General features: G+C 35.1%; 1 protein-coding gene and 1 non-coding gene across 2 annotated transcripts; one reads left to right on the top strand and one right to left on the bottom strand.

The window, feature by feature from the left end:
* Positions 1–890: 890 nt before the first annotated feature.
* LOC136066282 (small nucleolar RNA R71) lies at positions 891–997 on the bottom strand. Its single transcript, XR_010627731.1, has one exon. It is a non-coding gene; the product is annotated as a small nucleolar RNA R71 (small nucleolar RNA).
* A 20,773-nt stretch (positions 998–21,770) lies between these two features.
* On the top strand, positions 21,771–27,152 carry LOC112035107 (pentatricopeptide repeat-containing protein At2g26790, mitochondrial-like). Its single transcript, XM_065770281.1, is given in 10 exon segments — positions 21,771–21,985; positions 21,988–22,712; positions 22,714–22,804; positions 22,807–23,220; positions 23,321–23,375; positions 25,677–25,729; positions 25,806–25,906; positions 26,257–26,348; positions 26,488–26,905; positions 26,986–27,152. Coding segments are annotated over 4 exon segments (1,347 nt in total). The 5' UTR covers positions 21,771–21,801; the 3' UTR covers positions 23,154–23,220; positions 23,321–23,375; positions 25,677–25,729; positions 25,806–25,906; positions 26,257–26,348; positions 26,488–26,905; positions 26,986–27,152.
* The last annotated feature ends 6 nt before the right edge of the window (positions 27,153–27,158 follow it).

Here is a 27,158-nt window from a genome sequence, read left to right as displayed (position 1 = left end):
ATATTTTTACACTTTTAGATTTTACGCTTTGTTAATTTTTTATTCATAGATTTATTTTTATTAAATAGTTTAATTTAATTCAAATAGTAGAACGTTCCATCTATTTTCGATTTTCCAAATAGTACTTAATTTAGTAAATTTCGGTATTCAATAACATAGTTAATCCCTGTGGGTTCGACATTCGTTTTCTAAAAACACTTTACTACTTGTTACGATTCTGTGCGCTTGCAGATTATTTTACGTGAACAAGTTTTTGGCGCCGTTGCCGGGGATTAACTATTTGTTATTGATATTGATACTAGCTAGATATTTACTACTTTGGATTTTATTTTATTTAATAAAAAAAATTTAGGTGCATCTAAGTTTGTTTTCTTTCTTTTCAGGAAGTAGAAGTGCATGCCCCGATCTAAACCATTAGACCATACAATCTTTGATCCTGAAATTGAAAGAACCTTACGTCAGCTCAAGAAGGAAAAGAAGAAAGAGGCCAACACATCTCTATCTAAGATGGCCGATCAAGAGCAAAAGGCGTTAAGGGATTATGCTATGCCCTCGGTAAATGGAGCTACATCGAGCATAAGGAGGCCAGCCATACAAGCCAATAATTTTGAGATCAAGCCGGCCATCATTCAGATGATACAGTAGACTGTCCAGTTCGGGGGCTGTCACAAGAGGATCCTAATGTCCATATTGCAAATTTCTTGGAAATTTGTGATACTTTTAAACATAACGGAGTGGCAGATGATGCGATTCGACTAAGGCTTTTTCCCTTCTCACTTAGGGATAAAGCAAAAGTTTGGTTGAATTCTTTGCCACCTGGCATCATTACTACATGGGAGGAGTTGGCACAAAAATTTTTAGCAAAATATTTCCCTCCCGCAAAGACAGCAAAGCTAAGGAATGATATCACCACGTTCATCCAATTTGAGGGTGAATCATTATATAAAGCATGGGAGAGGTACAAAGATTTATTGCGAAGGTGTCCTCATCATGACCTTCCAGCATGGCTTCAAGTGCAAACATTCTACAATGGTCTAGGAGCTACAAACAGGTCAATGGTTGATGCAGCAGCTGGTGGAGCTTTAATGAGTAAAACTCATGAGGCACTTATGAACTTCTGGAAGAATTGGCATCCAAGAACTATCAATGGCCTACAGAAAGAGCAATGCCAAGAAAGACAGTTGGAGTTTTAGAACTTGATTCTATTACCTCATTGGCAGCACAAATGGCAACTTTGTCTCAACAACTAGGTAAAATGAATGTTAATGCTATTCAAACTAATGTTGTTTGTGATCATTGTGCAGGAAATCATTCAAGTGTCGACTGCCAAGTGANATAGATAAGTCAGTTATCTTTGCTTAAGTATTTGTCAACCGTTTGAGTTTATAACATAATGGTTGATTAACTTTTAGGTCATTATCAAAGGGTCTTGCATGGTTTCGTATAAAAGAAGGTTATGGTAGGAATTGTCAGAAATCAAGACTAAAGGAAGAAGAAGTAAGATCAAAAGTGAGTGAAGCTGAAAAGAAAGAAGAAGAAGTTAAATCAGACTAAACAACAAGTAATACTAAGCTGGGCCAAAATGGCTCATTACCATCAATTTTAGAAATATTGGGCCAAAAAACACTGTTTCAGAAATAAACAGCAATGTACCACTTTTTCAAGTACTCGAGTTTGGTGAACTCGAGTACCATGTTTTATGCTTCCACCGTGGCACTCTGACATGGCAAAAAAATTTAAAAATTTCACTTAGTACTCGAGCTTCGGGAGCTCGAGTACTATTCTGCCCAATTAACACCGAATATAGCCCCAAAGGCTTACCCACACACACTTAAACCAAGATTTGTTACCTTACCAACTCAGCTTACTCCCTCTCAATCTCGCTATCTCCCTCTCAAATCTTCCTCTCAATCTCACTATCTCCCTCTCAAATCTTCCTCTCCCTCTCGCTCTCTGTCTCCCTCTCAGTCTTGCTCTCCCTCTCCCTCTCCGTCTCTGTCTCCGTCTTCGTCTCAGTCTCACTCTCCCTCTAGCTCTCCGTCTCCCTCTCAGTCTCGCTCTCTGTCTCCCTCTCAGTCTCGGTCTCGGTCTCGCTCTCTGTCTCCCTCTCAGTCTCGGTCTCGGTCTGACTCTCTGTCTCACAAGGTATGTCTCCTTATCTCAATATTTGTTTGAGCATTTGGTATTTGTGGGTCTTTGTGGGTCTTTGTGGTTCTTTGTGTGTATTTTGTGTGGTGTGTGCAAGTGTTCCTGCATGTTGGAATCATGAAATTGGAGCTTGTTGGGATAGTGGTGGTTTTTCCAATCAATTTTTCTGGAATGCACAAAGAGGATGCAATTTGTTTAGCTCTTTGTAAAGGAACCCTTGACAAGTTTATGGACCAAGTGTATATAGACCCTGTATTTCCTAAGCACCATTCAACAACAAGTGTGCAGATTCTTTTGTAATGATTTCTTTTAATAGCCTGCCAACATGATTGATCTGAATAATTATTTTGGCATTCACATTACACTTTTGCCATTGAGGTAATTAGCAGAGGATCTGTTATGTGTCTAATTTATTTTAATTATTATAGGATAAGTAGTGACAGAGATATGTTTAATTTACTCAAATAAATTAGTTTGGATTAAGATTAGTCTTATTGATAGACAACCGTAAGTTGATATTTATGTTTATCTATTTGGAAGTTTGTCTTGTATAATTCATATATTGAGAATGAATAGATAATAATCATGAATTTTTAAGTTACAAATTCTTAGCTAGTTTAATGTGGTGGTCCAGACTTCCACAAAGTAGTCTCTTTATCAAATTTGGAGGTCTTAGTTTTTCTTGAAGCAACCAATGGAATTTGTGTCAATAACAGGGCTTCTCTCAATGTGATATGATTTCCTTTGTACATTAAAACTTAACGTTTTATGCTTGGATAGTATCATGGTAATATGTTTTCATGAATACATTTTTGCTTTGTTACATGAAACTTTTTGAATTTCCACCTTTTGTGTTGCAATGATGTCAATGTTGTTTGATTTGCCACTCATGGATAAAGATAATGAAGCTTATACTTTGATATGGATGTCCTTTTAGGGGTGCATATTGAATTTATTTTGTCTACTATTCTACGGTTCTATATCTCGTGGCCATGTGCTTGGCTCAGTTAACTAATGTATATGTACGAGAGAGAGAGAGAGAGAGAGAGAGAGAGAGAGAGAGAGAGAGAGAGAGAGAGAGAGAGAGAGAGAGAGANGATGACAGAAGACACTAGTGGCATACATGGATAGGCAGGTAGGTCTCAGTCGTAGCTAGGCATGAACCATCAATGATACAATGAATAACACAAATTGAGTTGTGACTTTTGTTGGGCATAAGTATAAAGTGTATAAAGTAATAAACTGTGAAAATAGCTATATAGCATTCTTTTCAAACTATGTTGCAATTTATTACTGTTTCGGAAATATGTAGGGATGACTCACTTTTTGAGTACTCGAGTTTGGCGAAATTGAGTTTTCCCTGGTACATTTTGTTTTTGTTTTTTTTTTTTTTTAATGAACATTTTCCTGTGTTATTAGAGCAATCAATCATTGTAGGACACAGTTAGCGTTCTCATTGAGGCCATAATGAGTAGGATGCTTGGAGTATTAAAGTGAGGGTTGATTTTAATAATGTAGAGAGACTTTCATTTTAGAAATTTCTTCCATCTGAATGTTGCAGCCTTCTCATTTATTTATTTAGGGTTGAAAATGTTTTATCGTGTATGCTGATGTATTCTATTTCTATTAGCTTAATATGTGTAATCTACTTAACATTCTAAAGTTTAATTCATTTTTTTTTTTTATGAAATCAGTGAATGCTGTATTAGATATATATTATTGCCATTTTCAATAAAATATGTTTATAATTAAAAATAAATAAATAAGAAGAAGAAGAAAGTTTATGTATTTGAAGTGAATTTTCCCTTGATTGTTGTTGTCACCAAATGCCAGATATGGACCCACATGAAGCGGGACCCTCTATACAGACTGTCTTGAGCAGCCAGCCTATGCATCATTCAAGTTTGCTATGGGATGCTCCTTTGGAAGGCGAGGTATGCACTTGTCCAAAATCGTAGTTAATATATGTAGTAGAAAGATTTTTGGCATTTAAGAAGCGTAATTAATACTAAGTTGCTTTGTTTGCAGGCAGTGCCAGGCGTACTGACTTGTCGTCACTGAGATAAAGGTCTGCTTGAAGATGGTGCAGTTTTAGATCCACGGATTACAGCTTATATCATAGATGCAGGGTTAGATGGGCTGCTTCGGGTCCCACATATGGACCTCAGCCATGCATTGATCACGGCGTTGGTGGAGAGATGGCGGCCGGAGACGCACTCATTCCACTTGCCCCACGGTGAGATGACCATCACACTACAAGACATGGAGGTTATAATGGGGGTACCTGTAGATGGCTTGCCGGTGGTGGGAGATACTGAAAACGATGATTGGGCCACTTCTGCTGGCAAATGCTAGGGCATAGGCCACCGGAATAGCCGTTGGTGATCGTGCAAGAACACTACAATGATAGAATGGCCGAGGGTAAAAGCCAAATGGCTTGAGGATCAGTTTAGCAACCCTCTCCCAGCTGACGCCACCGAGCAGCTTGTGCAGTAATATGCTCGGTTTTACATACTAGGGATGTTGGGTGGTACACTGTTTATGGATAAATTTGGCAAACGGGTCTCACTTATATATCTGCAATTTTTCAATCCAATCAGTAACGGAAAGAAGTATAGTTGGGGTAGTGCAGCACTAAGTTGGCTATATAGACACCTATGTAATGCATCAAAGAAGACAGCCAAGCAGATTGGCGGTGCACTGCTATTGGTGCAGTTGTGGGTATGGGCGAGGTTTCCACACATATGTCCTGTGATGAGGCATCCACACCAGGCATTGCCCCAGGTCCACTTGCTATCAGGTATGTAGAATCTTAGATAGTTACTATTTTACATTTCCGCATTATGTTTTTTCGCATGGGAATTATGTAAGTACCTAATATGGCTTTTATGTCTCTGTTGTTTGCTAGATGAAAAGGGGCTAAGATAACAACTGAACATGGAATGCACGTCCTACGCGCCTATCGTGTGTTGCTTGCTTCGCTACGGCCAAATCAGGTATCGTGCCTTACAAGTGGGAACCGCTTTGGCATGTAGTTGTTTTACTTACAATTTGCATATACATGAATAAACATTTTTCTTTTCAGAGCAAAGTTACATGTATTGTTCACATTCTTGATAATTTTATAATTATATTGATAATTACACATGTTTGATAATTATATTGTTAATATGGTTGTTTGCATCGGTTGGATCATTGCAGATTGTGTGGGAGCCATACAGAAATTATTTGCGCTCCCTTCCCGCATATTGTAAGGCAGGCTGACACATATGGAGGTCTATCGTGCCACTCATACATATATGGGTGGTTGAAGACCATCACCCTGAACGTGTTCTTCGACAGTTTGGGATGAAGCAAGGCATACCACCTGGTGTCGATACTTCAGTTGACCTTTACAAGATAACTCTCCAAGGCAAGCAACAAAAAATTGGGCCCAAGAACATCACACGCATATTGTTAAATGGGCTGCGCACGCCACAATTACCAATGCACCGCCCTTTCATGGAGAGATGAGCTACAATGACGAGTATATGGTGTGGTTTCGTCCCGTACTGTTCACCATATTACAAAAGAGACCTCGTACTAGGACACTTCGGTAAGTTTACAAAGACTAGGGTAGTTATAAATGTACCTTGTTTCGCATAGTTTAGCTCAAGCTACTAACATTACTCTTGTATATTTGTGACAGGTTGAATCACAGTTGAGGATTATGGCGAAGTGCGAACTAGGGTCTGAGATCTACACCGACTGTATTAAGGCCTTGGAATTTGTTGAAGAGATTGATTGGTTGACCTTGGACGATGCACGCGATGCGGGCAACACAAGTGAACCGGCTGTAGGGTGTGGTCGACAAGTAAGTGGACATCAAGGGCGTGGAGGCCGTCAATTTAGTCAGCATCCCACATCTACTCAGCGTCAGCGTCCCACACCCGTGCCCACATCTAGTCAGCGTCCCACATCTGGTCAGCGTCACACACCCGTGCCATCATCTAGTCAGCGTCCCACATCTAGTCGGCTTCCTACATCTAGTCAGCGTCCTACATCTAGTCGGCGTCACACACTCGTGCCACATCTAGTCGGCGCCACACACCTGTGCATGACCACACCATAGAGGAAGCAAGTCAAACAGCAGATGAGATGTGTTTAGACATTGGTTATGACATGGGCTCCATAGCACGCGATGATGCGGGTCCATCCCATACGTTTGCCCATGGGGACACATCTCGGTCCCCATCCATGAGGTGCGATGATACCTGCCCACCCACATCCCCTACTACATCTCCGTTGCCCACCACCCGTATGTTTCCCCACTGACTACCAGCACACCCCCGTAGATGTACATGGTATAGATGAGATGAGATTCATGCCCACCTTGGTGCTGTCCCCCCTGAGTTTGTGCATTCCGAGTTCAGCCAGACACAGATACCCGCCCCCCCACCAGAGGCTTCACACATTCCAGATCGGTCGCGAAGGCCACAACGGACACAGACACATCCTCCTGATTGTGGGACTGGACATGGTACTATACTTCGATTCAATACCAATTACATATACATCTCTTTATAGTTAAATGATTTTCATATTAGTATTTGCTTGTGTTCTTTTCAGGTAAGGTGAGACCAGTCAAGGAACCAGTGAGGAGAAGAAAACAGGGATGATTAAATTGTCAGCATACTCTAGCTTTAGTCTGTTTGAATGCCGTAAAGTTGTTGCAGGCTCTAAATCACCTGATCCTGGAAATGGTATCTACTCTATCTACTTTTTGATTCTTTCCTTATGTCAAATTCACAGAAATAGTCAGCTATTCTGGACTTTGTTGTCATGCAGAGGAGTATATTAGGTTAGATGACAACAAATATATTGGGGATCTGTTGGTGGAGTTCAAGGCTGCAAAGGATCGAAGTAAAGGAGAAATTTTGCACTGCAAATTAACATTTAAAAAAAAGCTATTCCGAGCATCAGGTGAAGCTGTGACAGATCCAATGTTTGTGCAGCTATCCTATGTTCAAGTAAGAAATGTCTTATCTATAACTGATGTTCATTTTACCGCTTCATTAACATTATGAAAATACTGCCTTACTTTCATAAATGATAGATGTATGTTTGACATAATAGCTATTTTTAGTTATCTTGATACATATTAGTATTGTTACAGTTGCAACATGATTATATATTGGGCAATTATCCTGTTGGAAGGGATGATGCTGCGCAGCTGTCTGCATTGCAGATCTTGGTTGAGATTGGATTTGTTGATACCCCTGAATCATGCACGTGAGTGTTTCTGTCACTTTGTGTTATGTAATTATATCCATTATTTTCATTTATATTTTTATGGTGTTTTACTTGCTTTCATTTTCTATATTAATTAAAAGCATAGGGGAGTTCAATTTTACTAATCATTATCCACATCTAATTGTTGAAGTAATATTTTGTAGTGACTGGAATTCACTTTTGGAACGATTCCTACCCAGACAAATAGCAATAACACGAGCAAAGAGAGAATGGGAATTGGATATTCTTTCTCGTTATCGTTCTATGGTAAGAGTCAAAATTTTGAGATTTCTTATGCATCCACAACTTGCTCCAAAGAAAAATTGTGTTTCAAGTCCATTTTGTCACACAATTTATAATGAAGTATTTGCAATTAGTGTTTATAACTACTTTTTGTAAGTTCCTATTGGGTTAGCATCTGCTGTTTCAAACTGAATTTGACAATACAGGTGGTCTACTTTGATGTAGGACAAATCGGGAGATTTGTCTATTTGTGCTTGTGGTGGTTAGGAGAATTTGTGGATCTAGGCATACAGTTGTAGAAGAAAAAATTAGGGCTTGAAATTGGCTAGGGTTTGTGAGGGTTTTTTTAAGGCTGTTTGTTAGAGAAATATGTGCGAGGGGTTTCGATATGTTTTTAAGGCTGTATGTTTTTTGGCTCGTGTTTTTTAAAAAATATGTAAGGCAGATTGGTACCCGAGTTTCACAAACTCGGGTACCAATCTGCCTTAAAGAATTTTGCAGTTCAATATTTTTTAAAATAAGCAGCTTGGTACCCGAGTATGTGAATCTCGGGTACCAATTTGATCTCTCTCTCTCTCTCTCTCTCTCTCTCTCTCTCTCTCTCTCTCTCTCTCTCTCTCTCTCTCGTACATATACATTAGTTAACTGAGCCAAGCACATGGTCACGAGATATAGAACCGTAGAATAGCAGACAAAATAAATTCAATATGCGCCCCCAAAAGGACATCCATATCAGAGTATAAGCTTCATTATCTTTATCCATGTGTGGCAAATCAAACAACATTGACATCATTGCAACACAGAAGGTGGATATTCAAAAAGTTTCATGTAACAAAGCAAAAATGTATTCATGAAAACATATTACCATGATACTATCCAAGCATAAAACGTTAAGTTTTAATGTACAAAGGAAATCATATCACATTGAGAGAAGCCCTGTTATTGACACAAATTCCATTGGTTGCTTCAAGAAAAACTAAGACCTCCAAATTTGATAAAGAGACTACTTTGTGGAAGTCTAGACCACCACATTAAACTAGCTAAGAATTTGTAACTTAAAAATTTATGATTATTATCTATTCATTCTCAATATATGAATTATACAAGACAAACTTCCAAATAGATAAACATAAATATTAACTTACGGTTGTCTATCAATAAAACTAATCTTAATCCAAACTAATTTATTTGAGTAAATTAAACATATCTCTGTCACTACTTATCCTATAATAATTAAAATAAATTAGACACATAACAAATCCTCTGCTGATTACCTCAATGGAAAAAGTGTAATGTGAATGGCAAAATAATTATTCAGATCAATCATGTTGGCAGGCTATTAAAAGAAATCATTACAAAAGAATCTGCACACTTGTTGTTGAATGGTGCTTAGGAAATACAGGGTCTATATACACTTGGTCCATAAACTTGTCAAGGGTTCCTTTACAAAGAGCTAAACAAATTGCATCCTCTTTGTGCATTCCAGAAAAATTGATTGGAAAAACCACCACTATCCCAACAAGCTCCAATTTCATGATTCTAGCATGTAGGAACACTCACACACCACACAAAATACACACAAAGAACCACAAAGACCCACAAAGACCCACAAATACCCACAAATACCCACAAATACCAAATGCTCAAACAAATATTGAGATAAGAAGACATACCTTGTGATTCCAAATTGAAGATGCAGCCCGACAGTGAGAGTAGAGAGCGTGAGCAATAGGGAGAGTCAGATCGAGACTGAGACTAAGAGGGAGACTGAGACTGAGAGGGAGATAGCGAGATTGAGAGGGAGATTTGAGAGGAAGATAGCGAGATTGAGAGGAAGATTTGAGAGGGTGATAGCGAGATTGAGAGGAAGATTTGAGAGGGAGTAAGCTGAGTTGGTAAGGTAACAGATCTTGGTTTAAGTGTGTGTGGGTAAGCCTTTGGGGCTATATTCGGTGTTAATTGGGCAGAACAGTACTTGAGCTCCTGAAGCTCGAGTACTAAGTGAAATTTTTAAATTTTTTTGCCATGTCAGAGTGCCACGGTGGAAGCATAAAACATGGTACTCGAGTTCACCAAACTCGAGTACTTGAAAAAGTGGTACAATGTTGTTTATTTCCGAAACAGTGTTTTTTGGCCAAATATTTCAAAAATTGATGGTAAAGGGCCATTTCGGCCTCGAAACATGTCAGGTTTGTTGTAGTAAGCCCATGCTCAATAAATCAAATAGAAGCACTACACGGTACTTTGCTCCATGCCTAGTGAGATCCATTAGACTGAATCGTTCGGAACTCTATTTCTTGGGCTCTATTTAACTAAACTCATTCCCAATGCATCAAATAGAAGACACTACTCGATTTTGAGCCCCAAAGCCTAGTGAGATCCATTGACTTCACTGCAAGGCATTGAGTCCAATGGAATCAGAGAATAACACTACACCGCAATGGACATCAAAGCCCAATGGAATTAGACTTGTTAGGTTCTAAGGTCTTAGGATTTTATGTATTTAGAACTCTAATTTATAATGTTGGCAAACCATGATCAAAACAATGTATTTAGTCTTGTTTAGGCTTGCTTAAAGTTGGTTTATTATTGTAAAGTTGGAATCGAGTGGCTGCAGAAGTACTTGGGACTTTCAACCTGGCTCAATCGATCGAATAATAGACTCGATCGATGGAAAATCGCACAGGTTGTTTTTTTTTTGCAGAATTTCCAACTCAACCCTACTTCATTAAACGTTTAGGGTTTTATGTTTTTACCCTAGGTATATAAACAAAACCCTAGCCACGTTTTTGGTGGTTGCTCCAATTGTATTGTTGCTCATACATTGCTGTTTTGTGTAAATCTCTTGTGAAATCTTTGAAGAGTTTTCCTTTACACAAAGCTTAGGGTTTTCAAGTTGGAGATATTATCTACATCTTGATGATCAACTTGGTTGCTACCATTGAAGCGTAAAGATAATCAAGCGGGGGTGCTTGTAGCTGATTGAAGAATCCAAGAAAGAAGGAGTCCGTGGATTCGGAGCTTGCACGTGGTCGTGTCAGTAAGTTCTACTGGTGGGTAGCATTAGGAAGTCAAGCGGGGAGCTTGTAGTCCTTCTGTTTGAACTTCAATTCTTTCGCATAGTGGATTCAGGTTTACCTTGAGGATAGCTAGGTCAAATCCTCCCCAGGTTTTTACCGTGTGGTTTCCTGGGTCATCATATCTTGTGTTCATTTATTTTCCGTTGCTTTATATCTTGATATGATTATTTGACTGCTTTAACCTAGAATTGCATAATTTGACTAAGTAACAACTTGGCTAATTAATCTAGGCTACGTAATCTGGTTGTTTAAGGGGTCTAAAACCGTTTGTTCACGTAAAATAATCTGCAAGTGCACAGAATCGTAACAAGTAGTAAAGTGTTTTTAGAAAACGAATGTCGAACCCACAGGGATTAACTATGTTATTGAATACCGAAATTTACTAAATTAAGTACTATTTGGAAAATCGAAAATAGATGGAACGTTCTACTATTTGAATTAAATTAAACTATTTAATAAAAATAAATCTATGAATAAAAAATTAACAAAGCGTAAAATCTAAAAGTGTAAAAATATGATAAGAATGGATCTAGAGCAGTTGATTTCACCTAACAAATCCCACACAATTTATTCTTCCTAATTATTAAATTCTAATAATCTCCCGTTGATGATTAAAAATTCCTTAAGTATTCAATATCTTCTCTCGAATAATATTAAAAATATCTTCAACTAACAATTCCATATCTCTATGTGAATTTAATTAATTGGAGACTCATTACGTACTTTGAATTTTTTGAAAAATCACACTAGTCGCGGTAAAGCATCTCTACTTTCGCTCAACTAATGGTGTTTAATTCTAGAACTAAAATAACAAATCACCTCTCGGTCTCATTGTAGTTCAATTGATCAAACTATAATTTGTAAAAAATAGTAAGCATTAAGAATAAGAATTAAACACTCAATCATGGAAATATTAAAAATAAAATAACTTAGAAAATAAATTGTGTGTTCATTGCTAGACTACATCAATGCTCTAGAAAATAAAATTTAATTCATAATAAAATTGAAAAGAAACCAAATAAAACTTATGTCTTTCATCTAAATTGGTTGATCAACATGAAACTCTCGCTTTTGTCCTCAGATCTCTTTTGAAAGACTCCTAAAAGAAAATTCTTCTATGTGGTGCCTCATTTTCTTCTCAGACTTTTTATTATTATTATTATTTTATTATTTTTATTATTATTATTTTTTACCCTAAAGAGCCTTTAAATAGGTCAAGGTATCCTATTACAAGTTAAATTCCCGTTTAGAGAAAATCCCTGATTTTTAGGCTTCATTTAACCGACGATTTTGGCCCATATAATTCAGAATTCAGACTTTTGTAAACTACAAAGTTGTAGCCCTTTATGTTAACTTTCTAGCCCAACTTGAATCATCTCGATTGGATATCTGAGCCGAAAGTTATGCTAAAAATACTAACTGATGTGCAGGCTGGAATCCTAATCCGAATTGGACTTGGTTTTGATACAAATTTCCTTTTATTTCTTGCTCCAATTGGACTTGAATTTAATTGGCCTAGCCCCACTTTGCATGTAAAGCCCTTATTACTTGCAACACAAAGATATTATATAATCAGTAACAAAATAACATAAAAGTAAAACTAAATATGTAGATATGTGAGTACTTTATTGTATATATTTCATGCACATCAGGTTCCAGTCCCAAAAAGGAGACAGCACAACCCTGTCAACGAGGTGTAAACGTTGACCACGAGAAAAGTCTAAGAAATTATTTATATGATGGTATTGATATATAAATATATATATATATATATTATGATGGCTCACAATAAAAAGATATTTTATATGAAATATTTAATGATAAAATGTTGATGAGTTACAAGTTATGAATTTGTTGAAAAAATTATTTATGTGAAAGGTTTGTTCCCGCACCCTTCATTTCTCCTTACAGATACATTAGAGGGATTATTGGAGTAGAGATTCTTGGAAGACAATAATTATGAACTATTTTGTGGAACTAAGGATTTTATTATTATTTTTATAGCATTAAACATTGTACTGGAGAATTATTTTGAGGATGATTTATCTTTGGTGGATTAAAACTCTGACATTCGTGATGAGATTTTAGGTTGCTGGTTAATTTTATTTAATATTTTTATGGATTATTTAGATTGAATAGACTTTTATTATTTATTATTTTGGGGCATTACATTAAATGCTCTGCAACTAACTCCTGACCATATTAATGTGGAGGTGATACCTGAACAGTAGTATTCAGCTTTACAGCTACTCTCAAAGATTTCAAGAAGATGCTGATGGGATAAAGATCAAAGCCAACAACTTGATCTACACGAGGAAGGCTGAGATGAAGCGAAACAGGGTAATATAAAGAAGAAAGACCCCATTACAAGGGGATCATCTGAGAATCTATAGAAAAAATACTATAATAAAAAGAACTGTAATTGTAATAAAGTCCAAAAGAAATATATACAGGATCTACTCTCCTCAGACTTTATCGAGGAAGATTTTCCTTGCACAAAACTTGTTTATCTTTGTTTTCTTGTCATCTTTAACTTACTGTGATTGTTGTACAACTTATTGAAATCAAGTTTTTAGCCCACTCTTCTACAATTTTTTTGTTAGGCTCTTTGGACCTTAATCCTTTTACTATTTGGGCTTAGGAGCCAAAACGTGTCCTTACAACTATAATGCACAAAATGGGTAAAATATAGAAAACCTATCAAGAGTATGAAAGCAAAGAAAGGAGTTTTAGTTAATAGCTATATAAAAGTAGAAGAAGGGGGGGGGGGGGGGCAAAGTTTGAGAGCAAAAATGGTGTGGAAAATATCATTATATCTATATCTATATATTATTAAAAGTTGAAGCGTATCATTTATTGCTACTGAGCTCCTGTTGCGCCACCTCATTGCCACATCATTTGCCACATAATTATTATTCTTTTTTATTCTTTTTTTTTTTACAAAAAAAAAATTATTAACTTTACATATTCATTTTGTTGGTTTTAACATCTATATATATATATATATATCATTTTTATTTCCAATTTTCCTATCATTTTTTTTTTGACATTCACTTTTTTTTTTTTTAATATTTACACTTTCTTCAATATTTTTTATTCCCTTACATTTTCATCTTTCTACTATCCTCTACTTTAATATTACTATTCATCTTTTCCTTCATTTTCCTTTATTTGTCTCTTCTTGTTTACTTCCTCTTTCTATAAATTTGTCATTCTCTCTTCCATTCTTTGCATAGTTATCTCTCACAAAAAAGGTTATCTCTCTCTCTCTCTCTCTCTAAATGTTTTGGTGGATTTTTTTTTATTGCATTTCTGCATTAGGTTAATAAATTTTTTGTTTTTTAGAACTCTAATTTAGGTTGATATGATTTAGTTTTGTGTTTTAAGTTATTATTATTATTATTATTTTCTCTTTGATCGTTAAATTTTATCCAATTACGTTATAAAAATTAAAGTTAGTAGATAAAAATATAATAGTATTCCATTACATAACATATATAATTTGGATAATTTAGTGTTTATTATTATATCTTTTAATTTTTCTTACTTTTTTTCTTCTCATCTTATTTTATTCAATATTCAAATTCAACCACATCCTCCTTATCATTAAATTATTGATATTTTCTCTATCTTTAAAAAAAAAAATGTAATGTTTTACTTAATTCAAATAAAAGAAAATTGTGCTCATCAAATTGTACTCTTTTTTTTTTTTTTTTTTTTAACATTTACACTTTCTCCAACCTTTCTCATTCCCTTTACATTTTCATCTCCCTAAACATTCTACCTTGATATCACTCTTCCTCTTTCCTTTTATCTTTCTTTATCTTGTTTCTTTTTTATTATCATTCTCTTAGTATAAATTTGTCATTCACTCTTCTAGTCTTTACATAATTTTCTCTCACAAAAAATGGGTTATTTCCCACTCTTTCTCCCTCAATTTTTGGTGGATTTTATTTTTATTTTTCTTGCATCTCTATTTTAGCTTGATAAAGTGTTGTATTATTTAGAATTCTATTTTGGTTGATGAAATTTAGTTTTATGTTTTAAGTTTTTTATTTTTTTATTTTTTTATCACTTTGATTGTTAAATGTTATCATATTGCATTATAAAGAATTAAAGATAGTATATAAGAATATATTATTATTATATTACATAGAATGATTTGGATAAGTTAGTGTTTACTATTATATATATTTTTTACTTTTTTCTCATATAATTTTATTCAACGTTTAAATTCGGCCACATTCCCCTATATATCATTAAATTATTTATATTTCCTCTCCTTTTTAATTTTAAAAATTTTAAAAATAATATTTTTTCTAAATTAAATAAATAAAATTGTCCTTATTAAGTGAAGTAATGCTAGGGAAACAGTCATTCTCACACCCAATGCATCAAAGGAAAAATGGAATACAAAACAAATCAAGTTAGAAACACTAAATTAAAAAAAAAAAAAAAACTAATAATGCATATATAATGTCATAGAATCATTATCAAATTTTGGATAATGATAGGTTGCCAATGGAGAAAGAGAGAGAGATGGTGAAGAAAAAAAAAAACTAAGTAATAAAGAATAGATAAAGAGGTTGATTGGAAAACAAAGAGATTGTAAGGATAAGTAAAAAATAAAATAGAGATTATCGTGTGGAGAACATTAAAAACTTTACAGTGTAGTAAAGTAAATCGTTAAATTCACTTAAAAAATTAAATCAATAATTAAATACAATCATAGCACTAAATTTAAATTTAAAACTAATCAAACTCTAACTATGGAAACCATATTAATCATAACCAAAAAAAAAAAAAAGTTCTTTGGTAGTAGTAGAAATTACATAAGAAATAAAGTTAGAAAATTTTAAAATTTCTTTTTTGACCTTTCATTTAACCTTATTTATAATATATATATATATATAAAATTTTTTTTATACTATTACTTTTGAAAATATAATGAATAATGCTACCTCTCATTTAATGTCTTTGTTATGCAAATCATCAGTTAGTAAATATACGATAATGGTAAGAAGCGTTTCAAATGAGATCACTAAAATATATATATATATATATAAATTAATTAGCCACTATCATTATGGAGTAGTGGTCTATAATTTTATGTATCCAAAGAAATGGAATATATAGAGTTTTCTTAAAGGTATGTGTAAAGATTCACATTATATATATATTATGTGTGTGTTGTGTGTGTGTGTGTGTGTGTGTTAATGATAATGTGGTTAATATAGATGAATATGTAGTATGTGTAATATAATGTGTGTGTGTAAAGGTAAAAAAAGGAATATTTAAGGTTTATATGAACTTAAAAACTAATGAAAAACAATGGTTAATAACTAAAATTATAGTATTAATAAAATATTTAATGAGATCATCTAAAAAAATTATCATGCACAACGTGCGGGTATGCGACTAGTTATGTATAAAAGTCGCTCAATAGTAATTAATTTTACTATCTTATTGTGCCGCATCATCCACCTATATTCTACCCCTCCCTCATTTTTACTCTTCTTAGTAGTTTTTCAATTTACTATTACACTTTTACCAACCTTTCCTTCTCGTTTTTACCTTTTTTTTTTTCCTCTCGACTACTTTCTACCTTATAATGTTACTTTTTCATTCTATCCTTGCATCTTCTATTTTGTCTCTTCTCATCCTCATTCTCTCTCATATATATATATATATATTTTTTTTTTTCTTTTTTAGTGGATTTTTTAAAATCTTTTAAATTTTTTTTTCTTGCATTTCTACTTAAAGTTAATGATTTTTTTTTTTGGGTATTCTATAGAACTTTACTTTGGGTTGATGTGCTTTGGTTTTGTGTTTTTAAGTTGTTATTATTATTTTATTTTAGCGATTGTTCTAAAAACTTAAGCCATTTAGATATGATAAATTTAATCAATTAATTACATACTTCTATCACTCCTCTTCATGTGTTGGCTCAAACTACCTTTTAATAAGTGAAATCCAACAGGAGGGAATTTAAATAGTAAGTAGAGTGGAGGAGATAATGATATCTATTATAGCATATTCAACATGGTATATCAATACTAATATTTAACGTATTAGAACTACCTTTCTTTGGTCATGATTTCTGTACTTATAGTCGTCTTCTATGGCCTCCCCCATCTCCAGTATAGCCTTGCTGCTGTAAGGCTATCAGAAACCACATCAATACCACAATATATATATATATATATATAGATCTACACCAACCCTTTAGGTAGCCAACTATCCTTCTTAGAGATAGATCTGCATCCCAGTGTAGTACATCTAGACCTCTAGCACCCTTTCCCAAGTCTAGAAGAGACTTAGATCTAGAGCTCCAAGGTGTCTAGACTAGATCCCAGGTTAGCACACCCTGCTGCACAGCCAAGCAAGACTCAGTTGTTGATCAGGAAGACGACAACAACAGTTAAAAGGCCCCATCCCCAACAGGAACTGATATGTTGAACCCATATCAACAAGAACCTCAGGATCCTTTTTATCTAGAACATAAAATTGATCAGCAGCTTCTTGTCATCAAGAAAGAGTTCACCCCTGATCTAGGTCGCCCTAGGCAAAGAGTTTGAGTCAGAAGAGAACAGACTCAAAAGAGAAGCCTATAGACCCAACCATACCCTAGATCAAAAGAAAGAAGTTCTTGAGAGTTGGAAAACATTCATGAAAGAGATATCCAATAATGTCCCTTTCTTTGAATATTTTGAGAACCACTTCTAATGGCACAAAAAGTCTTGTGTCCTCACCAAGACCAATTGGACAAAACACTCTAGCAAGGATGCTAGCGATAATCCTAAACCACTAGAAGTTGTTAGATCACACCATCCACCCCAAGAAGCCATAGTCTTCAATCACCGTGGAAGTGATTTAGTTGCTTCTCCCTTCAAAACCCCTACCACTCAACAAGAATAGGTAGTCAAGAAAGTCATAGAGCAAAACAACCTATACCAACTAGTGCTTAGGTGTTATAGGAAAACAGCTTGATTTTTGGGGCTAAAACAACAAGACCGTTGAGCTTGATAGTGTAGAGGAAAGCTCTTAGGTGCTTCCAATGTTGGCTTGGTCAGCCCATTTAGCCGTGTGTTAGGCGTTTAGGGTGTTTACACTATGGAAAGGATTGTGGTGATAAGAGGTTGAGTGTGCACGTGATTAGGCAATTGTCTTATTGTACCCCTGTTTCAAACCTAAGGATAGATCCAGAAGTTTGAGGTTAAAGGTAATTAGGTGTTGATTGTTTAACCAGGCTTTTAATCCAAAACAATGAATAGGTTGTTTAGAAGTAACTCTTCTACCAGCATTAGATCATCCAGTACATCCCTCCCTGAGATTCCTTAAGAAAGTGGAATTCTCAATTCTGAGAGTTATGAGTTATCAGATCTAGATTTAAAGCTAGGAGATTGGAATATCCCTAAGGTTCCTACAAGTAAGATCTACAAATCTTCTTGGACCTTAAAAATGCTTTCAAGACAAGTTACCATGTTCAAACCATAGAGCAAGTCTACAGTATCAACAAGGAGTATGAGATGTGCTACTTGTTACCTGCATCAGCCTTGCAAGCACACAAGAAGGAAGGAAATAATTTCATCCACATAGGTTTAGTCCAGGTTGGGGTTAAACCCTTGATTAGAGAAGGATTGGATGCTTCTATCCTTATGGCCTTAGAGACACCCGTCATATAAGATTTAATGACAGCCTCTTAGGAACCATTGAAACCAGTCTTAGTAATGGACTAGTCCATTTCGATTGCTTTTCGAACTTTACAGTTGGTCTTCATGACCCACTTATCATGAAAACCCTCACCCTCATTATCAAGACCCATGGCACCCTCATGTTGCTCGGAGTTCAGCAGTTGGCCTTGATATACAGAGTTTACTACAAGTGCGTGAGGACGAATTTCAATATTCAAGCACTTGACAAAAGAGTAAAAGGTGAAATGACCCTCATCCAGATCACAGATACCAGATCTAACATTTAGGCCCCCAAAACCTTGAAATGGTTAGAGGTTACGTTCCCAGGAATTGGACTCTTGAGAATGAGAATTATCCTCATCAGATCCAAAACCCAACCCAGAATCCAGACTTAGACTTTGTCCAACAACTAGCCGACAGTACGGTTAGACTTAGTTTTGACCAGTCTAGGCTTAGAACACCCATAGCTTCACCTTTAGGATATGATGAACTTAAGTTTAGATCCCCAGTAGATCTACACCAACCCTTTAGGCAGCCAACTATCCTTCTTAGAGATAGACCTGCAGAGGTGATTGGTTCCTTCTTCATGAGTTCTTCAAGCTTTTGGTTGACTATTTCTAAGGCTGTATTATCCTTAGGTCTAAGATTAGGTTGCTTGGTTGTGGGAAGCTTGATTAGAGGTTTTTCTAGGGCTTGGACAGGTTTGCTAGGGTTTCCTGGCTGGAGGATAACCTTGTTGTCTATCCTGTCTTCTATTCTATCAAACTGTTTTCCTATAACACCTAAGCATTGGTTGGTATAGTTATTCTGCTCTATGACCTTGAGTGCATCATCGATGTACACAATGATATGACTGGAGAATGGATTGAAAATCTCATTCATGATGTTCTGGAATTTAGATGGTGCATTTTTGAGTCCAAAGGGCATTACATTCCATTCGTAATAACCAAAAGGTGTAGTGAAGGCTGTTTTGTACCTATCAGACTCTCTAATTTGGATTTGCCAAAAACCACTCTTCATGTCGAATTGAATGAAAACCACTGCTTTACAAAGCCTATTGACTAAGTCTTTTTTGTTGGGAATTCGGTATCTTACCCATTCTAAGACTTTGTTAAGGGGCTTGTAGTTGATGACTAACCTAGGGACACCTCTCTCAATCTCAGCGTTTTTCTGGACATAAAAGGCTGAACAAGACCAGGGGGACCTAGATATATATATATATATATATATATAATTTAAAAAAAAAAAAAATCCAATTTTCAGTCAAAGCCACGCTTGCTGCTACCATCCATCAAAGTCGTAAAACCCTTTCATAGCTCATCAGTTCAAGAAAATTGACCCCACCATCACCCTCAAAGCTACAATACCATGTGTGCATCTAATTGAGGGCACATGTAAACAAAACTTCAGATTTTCTAGAATCATGTGGGATGTGCAAATCCATGCCCAAAGGACATAATATAGATATATATAAGCCTGAAACACTTGGTTCTTATATGGAAAACTAAATCAGAACCATCTTTTTCCTAGCCTTTGACATGATATATTGCGATTGGTGGATAGCAAAAATGCTATTAGTAGTAGATTTATATAAAAGTGATGGTGTTCCAATCACAAATTGTCACCTTAATAAATTATGAAAATGATAGTAAAAAATGTTGTCTTTAGCATCATTCAAACTAAATCTCTCTCTCTCTCTCTCTCTCTCTCTCTCTCTCTCTCTCTCTCTCTCTCTATATATATATATATATATATATATATATATTCTCTTAACAACAAATCTAACAAGAGAGCAAAGGGGCCTCTATCTGATATTTTCACGTGAATATTATATATGACTAAATTATTTGGAGAAATATTAACCAATGCCCTTAGTTTAGGAGGTTAGTTTAGGAGTTATTTTTAAGAAACACTAGTAAGTTGTTTGTGTAGTACACATGCACAGATATGTTATAATAGTTTATATAAGATAGATTTGGGGAATGTTGTATATATATATTATAATATAATTGTTGTAGAACTTTGTTAGTAATGAGTTCATCATAAGAAAAAACAATTATAAATTGCACACACAAATCTATAAAAACTATTCAGTTCAAGAAACAAGAAATTAAAAAAAACTTTGGAGAAATGTTATAGAATAAAAGTTGATATAAAATATGTCTTTCTCTTTCTCCTTAGTTCTAAAAACAAAATACACATCCCAAATACCCATAGTCAATCACATCATTTGTAAAACCCATAAATTCATAATATCTGACTTTAATATCAAAATCGTAATTGCCGTTGTCACTCAATATAAAATACAAACCCTCCTTCCTTGGTTGTAACTAACTCATATGGGTTAATATTAGACGTGATAACAATGTTTGAGTTAAGTATGAGTCATTTAAAGATTGAAAGTGAATGACATCATTTTTTATTTGCTATATTTGACATAGGATGACATGAAGGGTTATGGTTAGGTATATATAAGAGGGTAGAAGTGCAAGAGATGAAAATAGTGAATTAAAATACAAAGAATTTTACGTGTATGCGTGAGAGATAAAAAATCTTGAAACATTGAAACAAATAATGCAAAGAATATTTATTTTTAATTAGAAAAGTGTTGAAACATTGAACAAAATAAAACTAAAAGTCAATATTTAATTTATTCTTATCTCTGATGTGACACTTAAAAATATTTTAATTCTTTTTGCATAGAATGTAACATTTAGTAGAATGTCATGCTTTGTCACATGAGGTTTTTGCTTATATATATATATATTTTATTGGGAAAATGATAAAATAATAAATGTTGTTGACAGCTTTTTATATTTCCCATGAAAGTAGTGTCAAAATTTTCTTATTATAGTTACGTATTAACAATTGTCCTAATAAAACTCGTTAATATAACCCATTTTTTTAGTGAGAGATGCAATAAAAAAATTAAAAAAAAAAATGGTGAGAAAGACTAAAGCCTTGTTTGGATTTTGCAAAACTCACTTGGACCATATTTGGTGTTGAACCCCCACTAAGTACCAATGATGTTTGCATGTTGGGGCCATATTATATTATCCTTATTTATGATTGGCCTGTGGGGTAAAAAAATGGTCCGCCTTTCTCAGCCCAACTCAACCGTCTGACTGCCTCTTCTTCTTATGCTAATAGTACTGCAACTGATATTTGTGGTTATACCCACAACCTTAAACCCACCAAAACTAGTACACCCCTGTAGCTCAGGACTTATATGATGCGTCCCTTGTTGTCCAAATCTTGAACTCTATGAAAAGGGATCCCAAGACCGCAATTTCATTCTTTGACCGGTTAAAGGAACAGGGTTTTGCGCATGATGTATCCACGTATGCCGCGCTTGTTAGGATCTTATGATTAGTTCGATTCTTCAATGCACGTGTAACATGGGCATGTCTTCGGAAGCATTGAGTCTATTTGAAGAATTTAAGGGGTCTGGAATTTTTCTTGATGAGGCGTCATACAATATTGTGGTGGATGTTTTGTGCACACAGGGGAAAGTTGAAGAAGCTGTGCAACTGCTTGAAGAAATGAAAGGTAACGTATGAGTTTAGATATTATGCACTATACAACATTGATTAAAGGGTATTGTTTCATAGGAAAAATTGTTGATGCCTTGAATCTATTGGAGGAAATGAAGGAAAATGGTTTCAAGCCTGATATCATTGTTTATAATGTACTTGCTGCTGGGTTTTCTAGAAATGGCCTCGCATCTGAGGCACTTGACCTTTTGGAATATATGGAGGCACAGGGTTTGAAACCAAACTCTGTTACACACAACATGATTATTGAAGGTTTATGCAAAGGTGGCAAAGTAAAGGAAGCTGAAGAATTTCTATGGACTTTAGAGGATAAGAGTGTGGATAACTATTCTGCTTTGTTTAATGGGTACTGTGAAGCCAACTGTACAAGTGAGGCCTATAAACTTTTTGTTAGGCTGTCAAAGCAAGGAGTTTTAATTAAAAAAAGTTCATGCGTTAAACTACTCACTAACCTTTGCTTGGAAGGTGTCTGTGATGAAGCTCTTGTGGTGCTTGAGACAATGTTGGCATTGAATGTAGAACCAAGTGAGATAATGTACAGTAAAGTCTTAGCTGCTCTTTGTCGGGCTGGAGATATGAAAAAGGCTCGATGGTTTTTTGATTTTTTAGTTGAAAAAGGGTCAAGTCCTGATGTCATTTCCTACACAGTGATGATACATGGTTTTTGCAAAATGAATTGCTTACAAGAAGCCCAGGATCTCTTCCATGATATGAAAGAGAGGGGGGATTGAACCTGATGTCATCACTTACACGGTTTTGCTAGATGGTCTTTCCAAAACGATTCTAAGAAGGGTTTGTTCCCCTTTAGATGCAAGGGAAATAAGGAAGGGAAAGTGGATGGTTCAACTGTTTGGACAGAAATGAGGGTCAATGGTATAAGACCTGATGTTATTTGTTACACTGTTTTAATTGATAGGTACTGTAAGACAGAAAACCTTCAGGATGCTGTTGCCCTCTTTGATAATATGATTGACAGAGGACTAGAACCTGATACAGTGACATACACAGCTCTTTTGTCTGGCTATTGTAATAAGGGAGATGTTGATAAGGCTGTGGACCTCTTTAAGGAGATGTCTACTAAGGGAATACTGACAGATACCCGCACCGTCTCTATTCTACACCATGGAATCATAAAAGCCAAGAAACTGCAATTTTGTAGATAGCACTCTATTGACTGCCAATGGTCAGATGAACCAAAATCCAAAAACTAGTTCAGTCAACTGTTCAAAGGTAGATCAGAATGAATCATGCTATATATTGATTCTCAGTACTTTACATGGGAGCACTTTTTGTTGTAACCTTACATTGAAGGTGGCTGTTGATTTTGCAGGCAGAGCAGAAAGGAAGCTCTCTGGGTAGGCCTCTCTGAAGTCACTCATCTTCAGGTATCATACAACATCTATATGTGAGTCAAAATGGAATTAACTCCGCATCAAGTACTTCCGCATGTATATATTTGATGAATCAGTAAGAAATATTATTGCAAGCTCAAAGAAAAACAGTACCTACATATTTTCCCTTTCCTGTAATATGGGGTATATAAAATTACTGCAAATAAAGGAGGAAAACCACTTTTGTATATCTGTCATGCATTTCTGTAGCGTGTGTTCTGTCTTTTTTTTCCCCTGCATGTCTTAGTTTTTGTTTAGCATGACTTTTGCCTTTGCTTCACTAGAGAACTTCTTGGTTGCAAAGCTTATGATTGGCTGTTATGCTTCCTAAAAAAAATTTATTGTATAAAGATGGGAGGTTTGAAGCTTGTTTAAGTTGGCTTTTTTATATGTAACCTTTCTTTTAATTTTCAAATGAAATATAAACATACTTATATGGCAAAAGTACTTTATTTCCGTAACAAATATTGACTAAACTTCTTTATGAGGCTGGAAAGTGGAAACTAATAAAGATTAAATTTGCAAATAGACTCTCTCTCTCTTTCTCTCTCTTTGTGGAGTTGGATACAAATACTTTGATCTTGGTCTCCTTAATTGTGATGCCATCAACAATAGAGTTATAATTGAAAATGTTTAAGCCACTCTTAAGTGTGTCTACTATCTTTTACCCTTAGCTTCTTGTTCATAACATTGTTTCAATTGTTATATTATACATGCAGCCAATGGCTATCAAACTCACGACATTACCCTCCCATATTTTTTCTGAATTCTTTAGTCTACTTTGTGCATGAAGTAGTTTTTTTTTGGTTAATATAATCACTCTTACCTGATTACCATCTTCAACAAAATGTGGCTTGTTGCTGTGTCCATTAATGCTGGTTTTCTTTTGAACAATGTATTAGAGCTGTCGCAAAGAAAGAGGTTGTAATTGCTTGTCCTTATTTTTGTTATTTAAATAGCTTGCTTGTACAGTTGTTAAATGCTTGTCTGTTGTCAAATTATGTGGAGGCTACTTAGATAATTTATAAACAGAATTTAGGGGTATGACAGAATTCAAATTAAATAAAATAAAATTCATTGTTTGGGTGTGCTGTAGGAAGAAATTCTAAATTCTGTATAGAATTTTAGCCAGAAATTCAGTTCTTAAATTTCGATTTACAAATTCTGCCTATTCAGTTGTTATTTCTAAACTCCTCCACATTTCTTGCTCGCTTGCTCGTTAGTCAATACCTCCTTCCCATCTCCATGGCCCCTACCAGCTTGTCTCCAGCCCCATGTCATCCCCTGCTGTAAATACTCTGGCTCCTCTGACCTTGGCCAACTTGTCACTGACTGAAATACTCCTTGCATGCCACAACCTTGATCAAAGTCAGCACCACTAGATTCACTACCTTTGTCAACTTTGTGGAAACTTTGTTGTTCCAGATCCCATCGGAGCCATGTCTCTCTTTCTCACCTCAACTTTTCCAACATCGTCCCAGATTTGTTACGGTTTTGTTCCTCACTTCAATTAATTGCATCAAAATCACCCAAAATTGCTCTATTGATGGGCTTTTCAGTTTAATATCCTCAATTCAATTTGGGCAAACTTTAATTGAGCTTGACATGAATTGAAGATTAATTCTTAAGCTTTCACATTAAAATCCACATAAAACAATGTGGATTTGCACACCAAATCTTGCTGATATCATTCCATCAAATGTTTTATTTTCACTCCGAATGTGTCTTGACCGTGGCAATGTCATTTAAGTGCCAATTTTTCTCAATGCAAGCCCCCAAATAGTACATTCATTTTCCAGTATATTTTAGAGCAGTGAGATTCGAGATTCTGTGGTTTGGCCCTTAATTATCAAGGCAGCTAGCAGCTTTCCTGTAACATACCCTGTTGCACTGTTCTGCTACAAATATATAAATAATTTTCACCAAAACATGGCCACATAGTATTTTTATACAGAGCAATAAGTGTTTGATGGGATTCAGGGTCCCCCTCCTCTCTTATAAATTTGATAAAGTAGAGCAATAACTGGTAGTGGAATTTCAGAATTTTTTAAACAAGTAATTTTACGTAGATATTGGTACTATTTCCTTGTATTTATATATGATAATGAAACAATGAAATTGATAAATGATGGGGTTTAAACCCCATTCTTTTTTCTGTGCAAATATAAATTCTTAACCCAAATCCATGGTAATGTTTTTTGCTTTTGTTTTGTTTTTTTTTTTTTTTTTTTTTTGGTTATTTGCTCCAGATTTTTATTTGATGAAAGAGGTCACTGTGCTTTCCATTTACACCAGGTACTCTTTTCAAAGAACCAAATATCTGCAAAAAATCCCCCATCTTGAAAGTGGTTTGTAATGTTTTCTTGACTTGGTTTGTAATATTAAAAAGCCAAGGGCCCAGATTAACTTGGTTTTCTTTCTCAGATTGGACTGAGCCTATGTACATTAAATGTCATGCTTTTGGTATCAGTACAGGGCAACTGATACAGTTATTCCAGGATCCAGGAAACTTAAATTGGTATTTGGTAAAATCCTCTCCCAGTTGACAGCTTTTCAATGATTTTATTAGGGTCTGTTTAGATACCACTTATTGTTAAAAACTGAATACATTGTAGAAAAATAATTTTTAAATGTGTGAATAGTACTGTAAGACTAATTTTAACTTAATTTTTGATGTTTTCTGTACTTGTGGGTCCCGTAAACAGTGCACAGGACCCACAAGAAAAACGCCAGACGCAAATATTTTTCCTTTTCAGTGCAATCTTAGTTTCACTTTTTATAGAGACTTTTTACGGCTTTAGTCTTTTCAGTTCTATATTTCTGTCAATGCCTTCGTATGTAGTCATCCTATTAAGGGAAACTGGAATATCTGCAGTACTGGATAAACACGACGAGAAGAACGAGTTAGAGGTTTTCAACTTTACTGGTGCTGGAGGTGTAGCCTTGTCCATGTATAACACTGATGAGGTTCAGATCTCACAAATGCTATTCTTTTTCCTTTGTTTCTTTTATACTTGGTGCCTGACCTGAATTTGACTTGCTAGAAGAGTGTTTTTAGCGTTATTATTATTTATTTATTTATTTTAATAATTTTTTTTGAAAACAGTTCGTTCATGCTTTTACTGAGGCTTCAATGAATACTGCTTACCAGAAAAGGTGGCTACTTTATCTTAATACTAAAAACGCCATTCTTAAGAAATATGATGGAAGGTATGCTGTTACCTTGTTAGACTTTCTTTTGTATTCTAATTCTGCCCAATTTTGTTCCAACTGAATTATTAGAAACTCTCTTTTACCTTAATATGAGGCATGACCCTTTTTCTTCTATGTGGAACTTTAGTGCCAGTCTTACTAATTATGTATTGAGAGGCATGACCTTTTTCTTCTATGTGGACCTTTAGTGTCTGCCTTACTAATTATGTATTGCCAGTTTCTTATCATGTGAATTTCATGAAGATTCAAGGAATATTTCAGGAAGTCCATGAAACTCAATGGAAATCTAAGTTTGATGCTGCAGGGATATGGTGAGATATCCAGTTCATCATGCAAATTACTTTATGAAGTTTGAGTAGTTTGTCATCAACTTTTGTGGTTGAATTGCTAGGTATGAATACTGCCTCTGATAATATGGTAGCTTAGGTTCTTAAAGTGAAGGAGGTTATGTGGACTTGCAGAAACTATGATCGCAATGTGCAGAGTGATTGTTTCACCCAATGTTTTGTATCAATGCGGGAATTGTATGAAAAGTTTCTTGCTCTTGGAGTGTCCTAACTGAGT

Source organism: Quercus suber, unplaced genomic scaffold (assembly GCF_002906115.3).
Source record: "Quercus suber isolate HL8 unplaced genomic scaffold, Cork oak 2.0 scaffold_29, whole genome shotgun sequence".
NCBI lineage: Eukaryota > Viridiplantae > Streptophyta > Magnoliopsida > Fagales > Fagaceae > Quercus > Quercus suber.
This window is presented reverse-complemented; position numbering and strand designations above follow the sequence as displayed.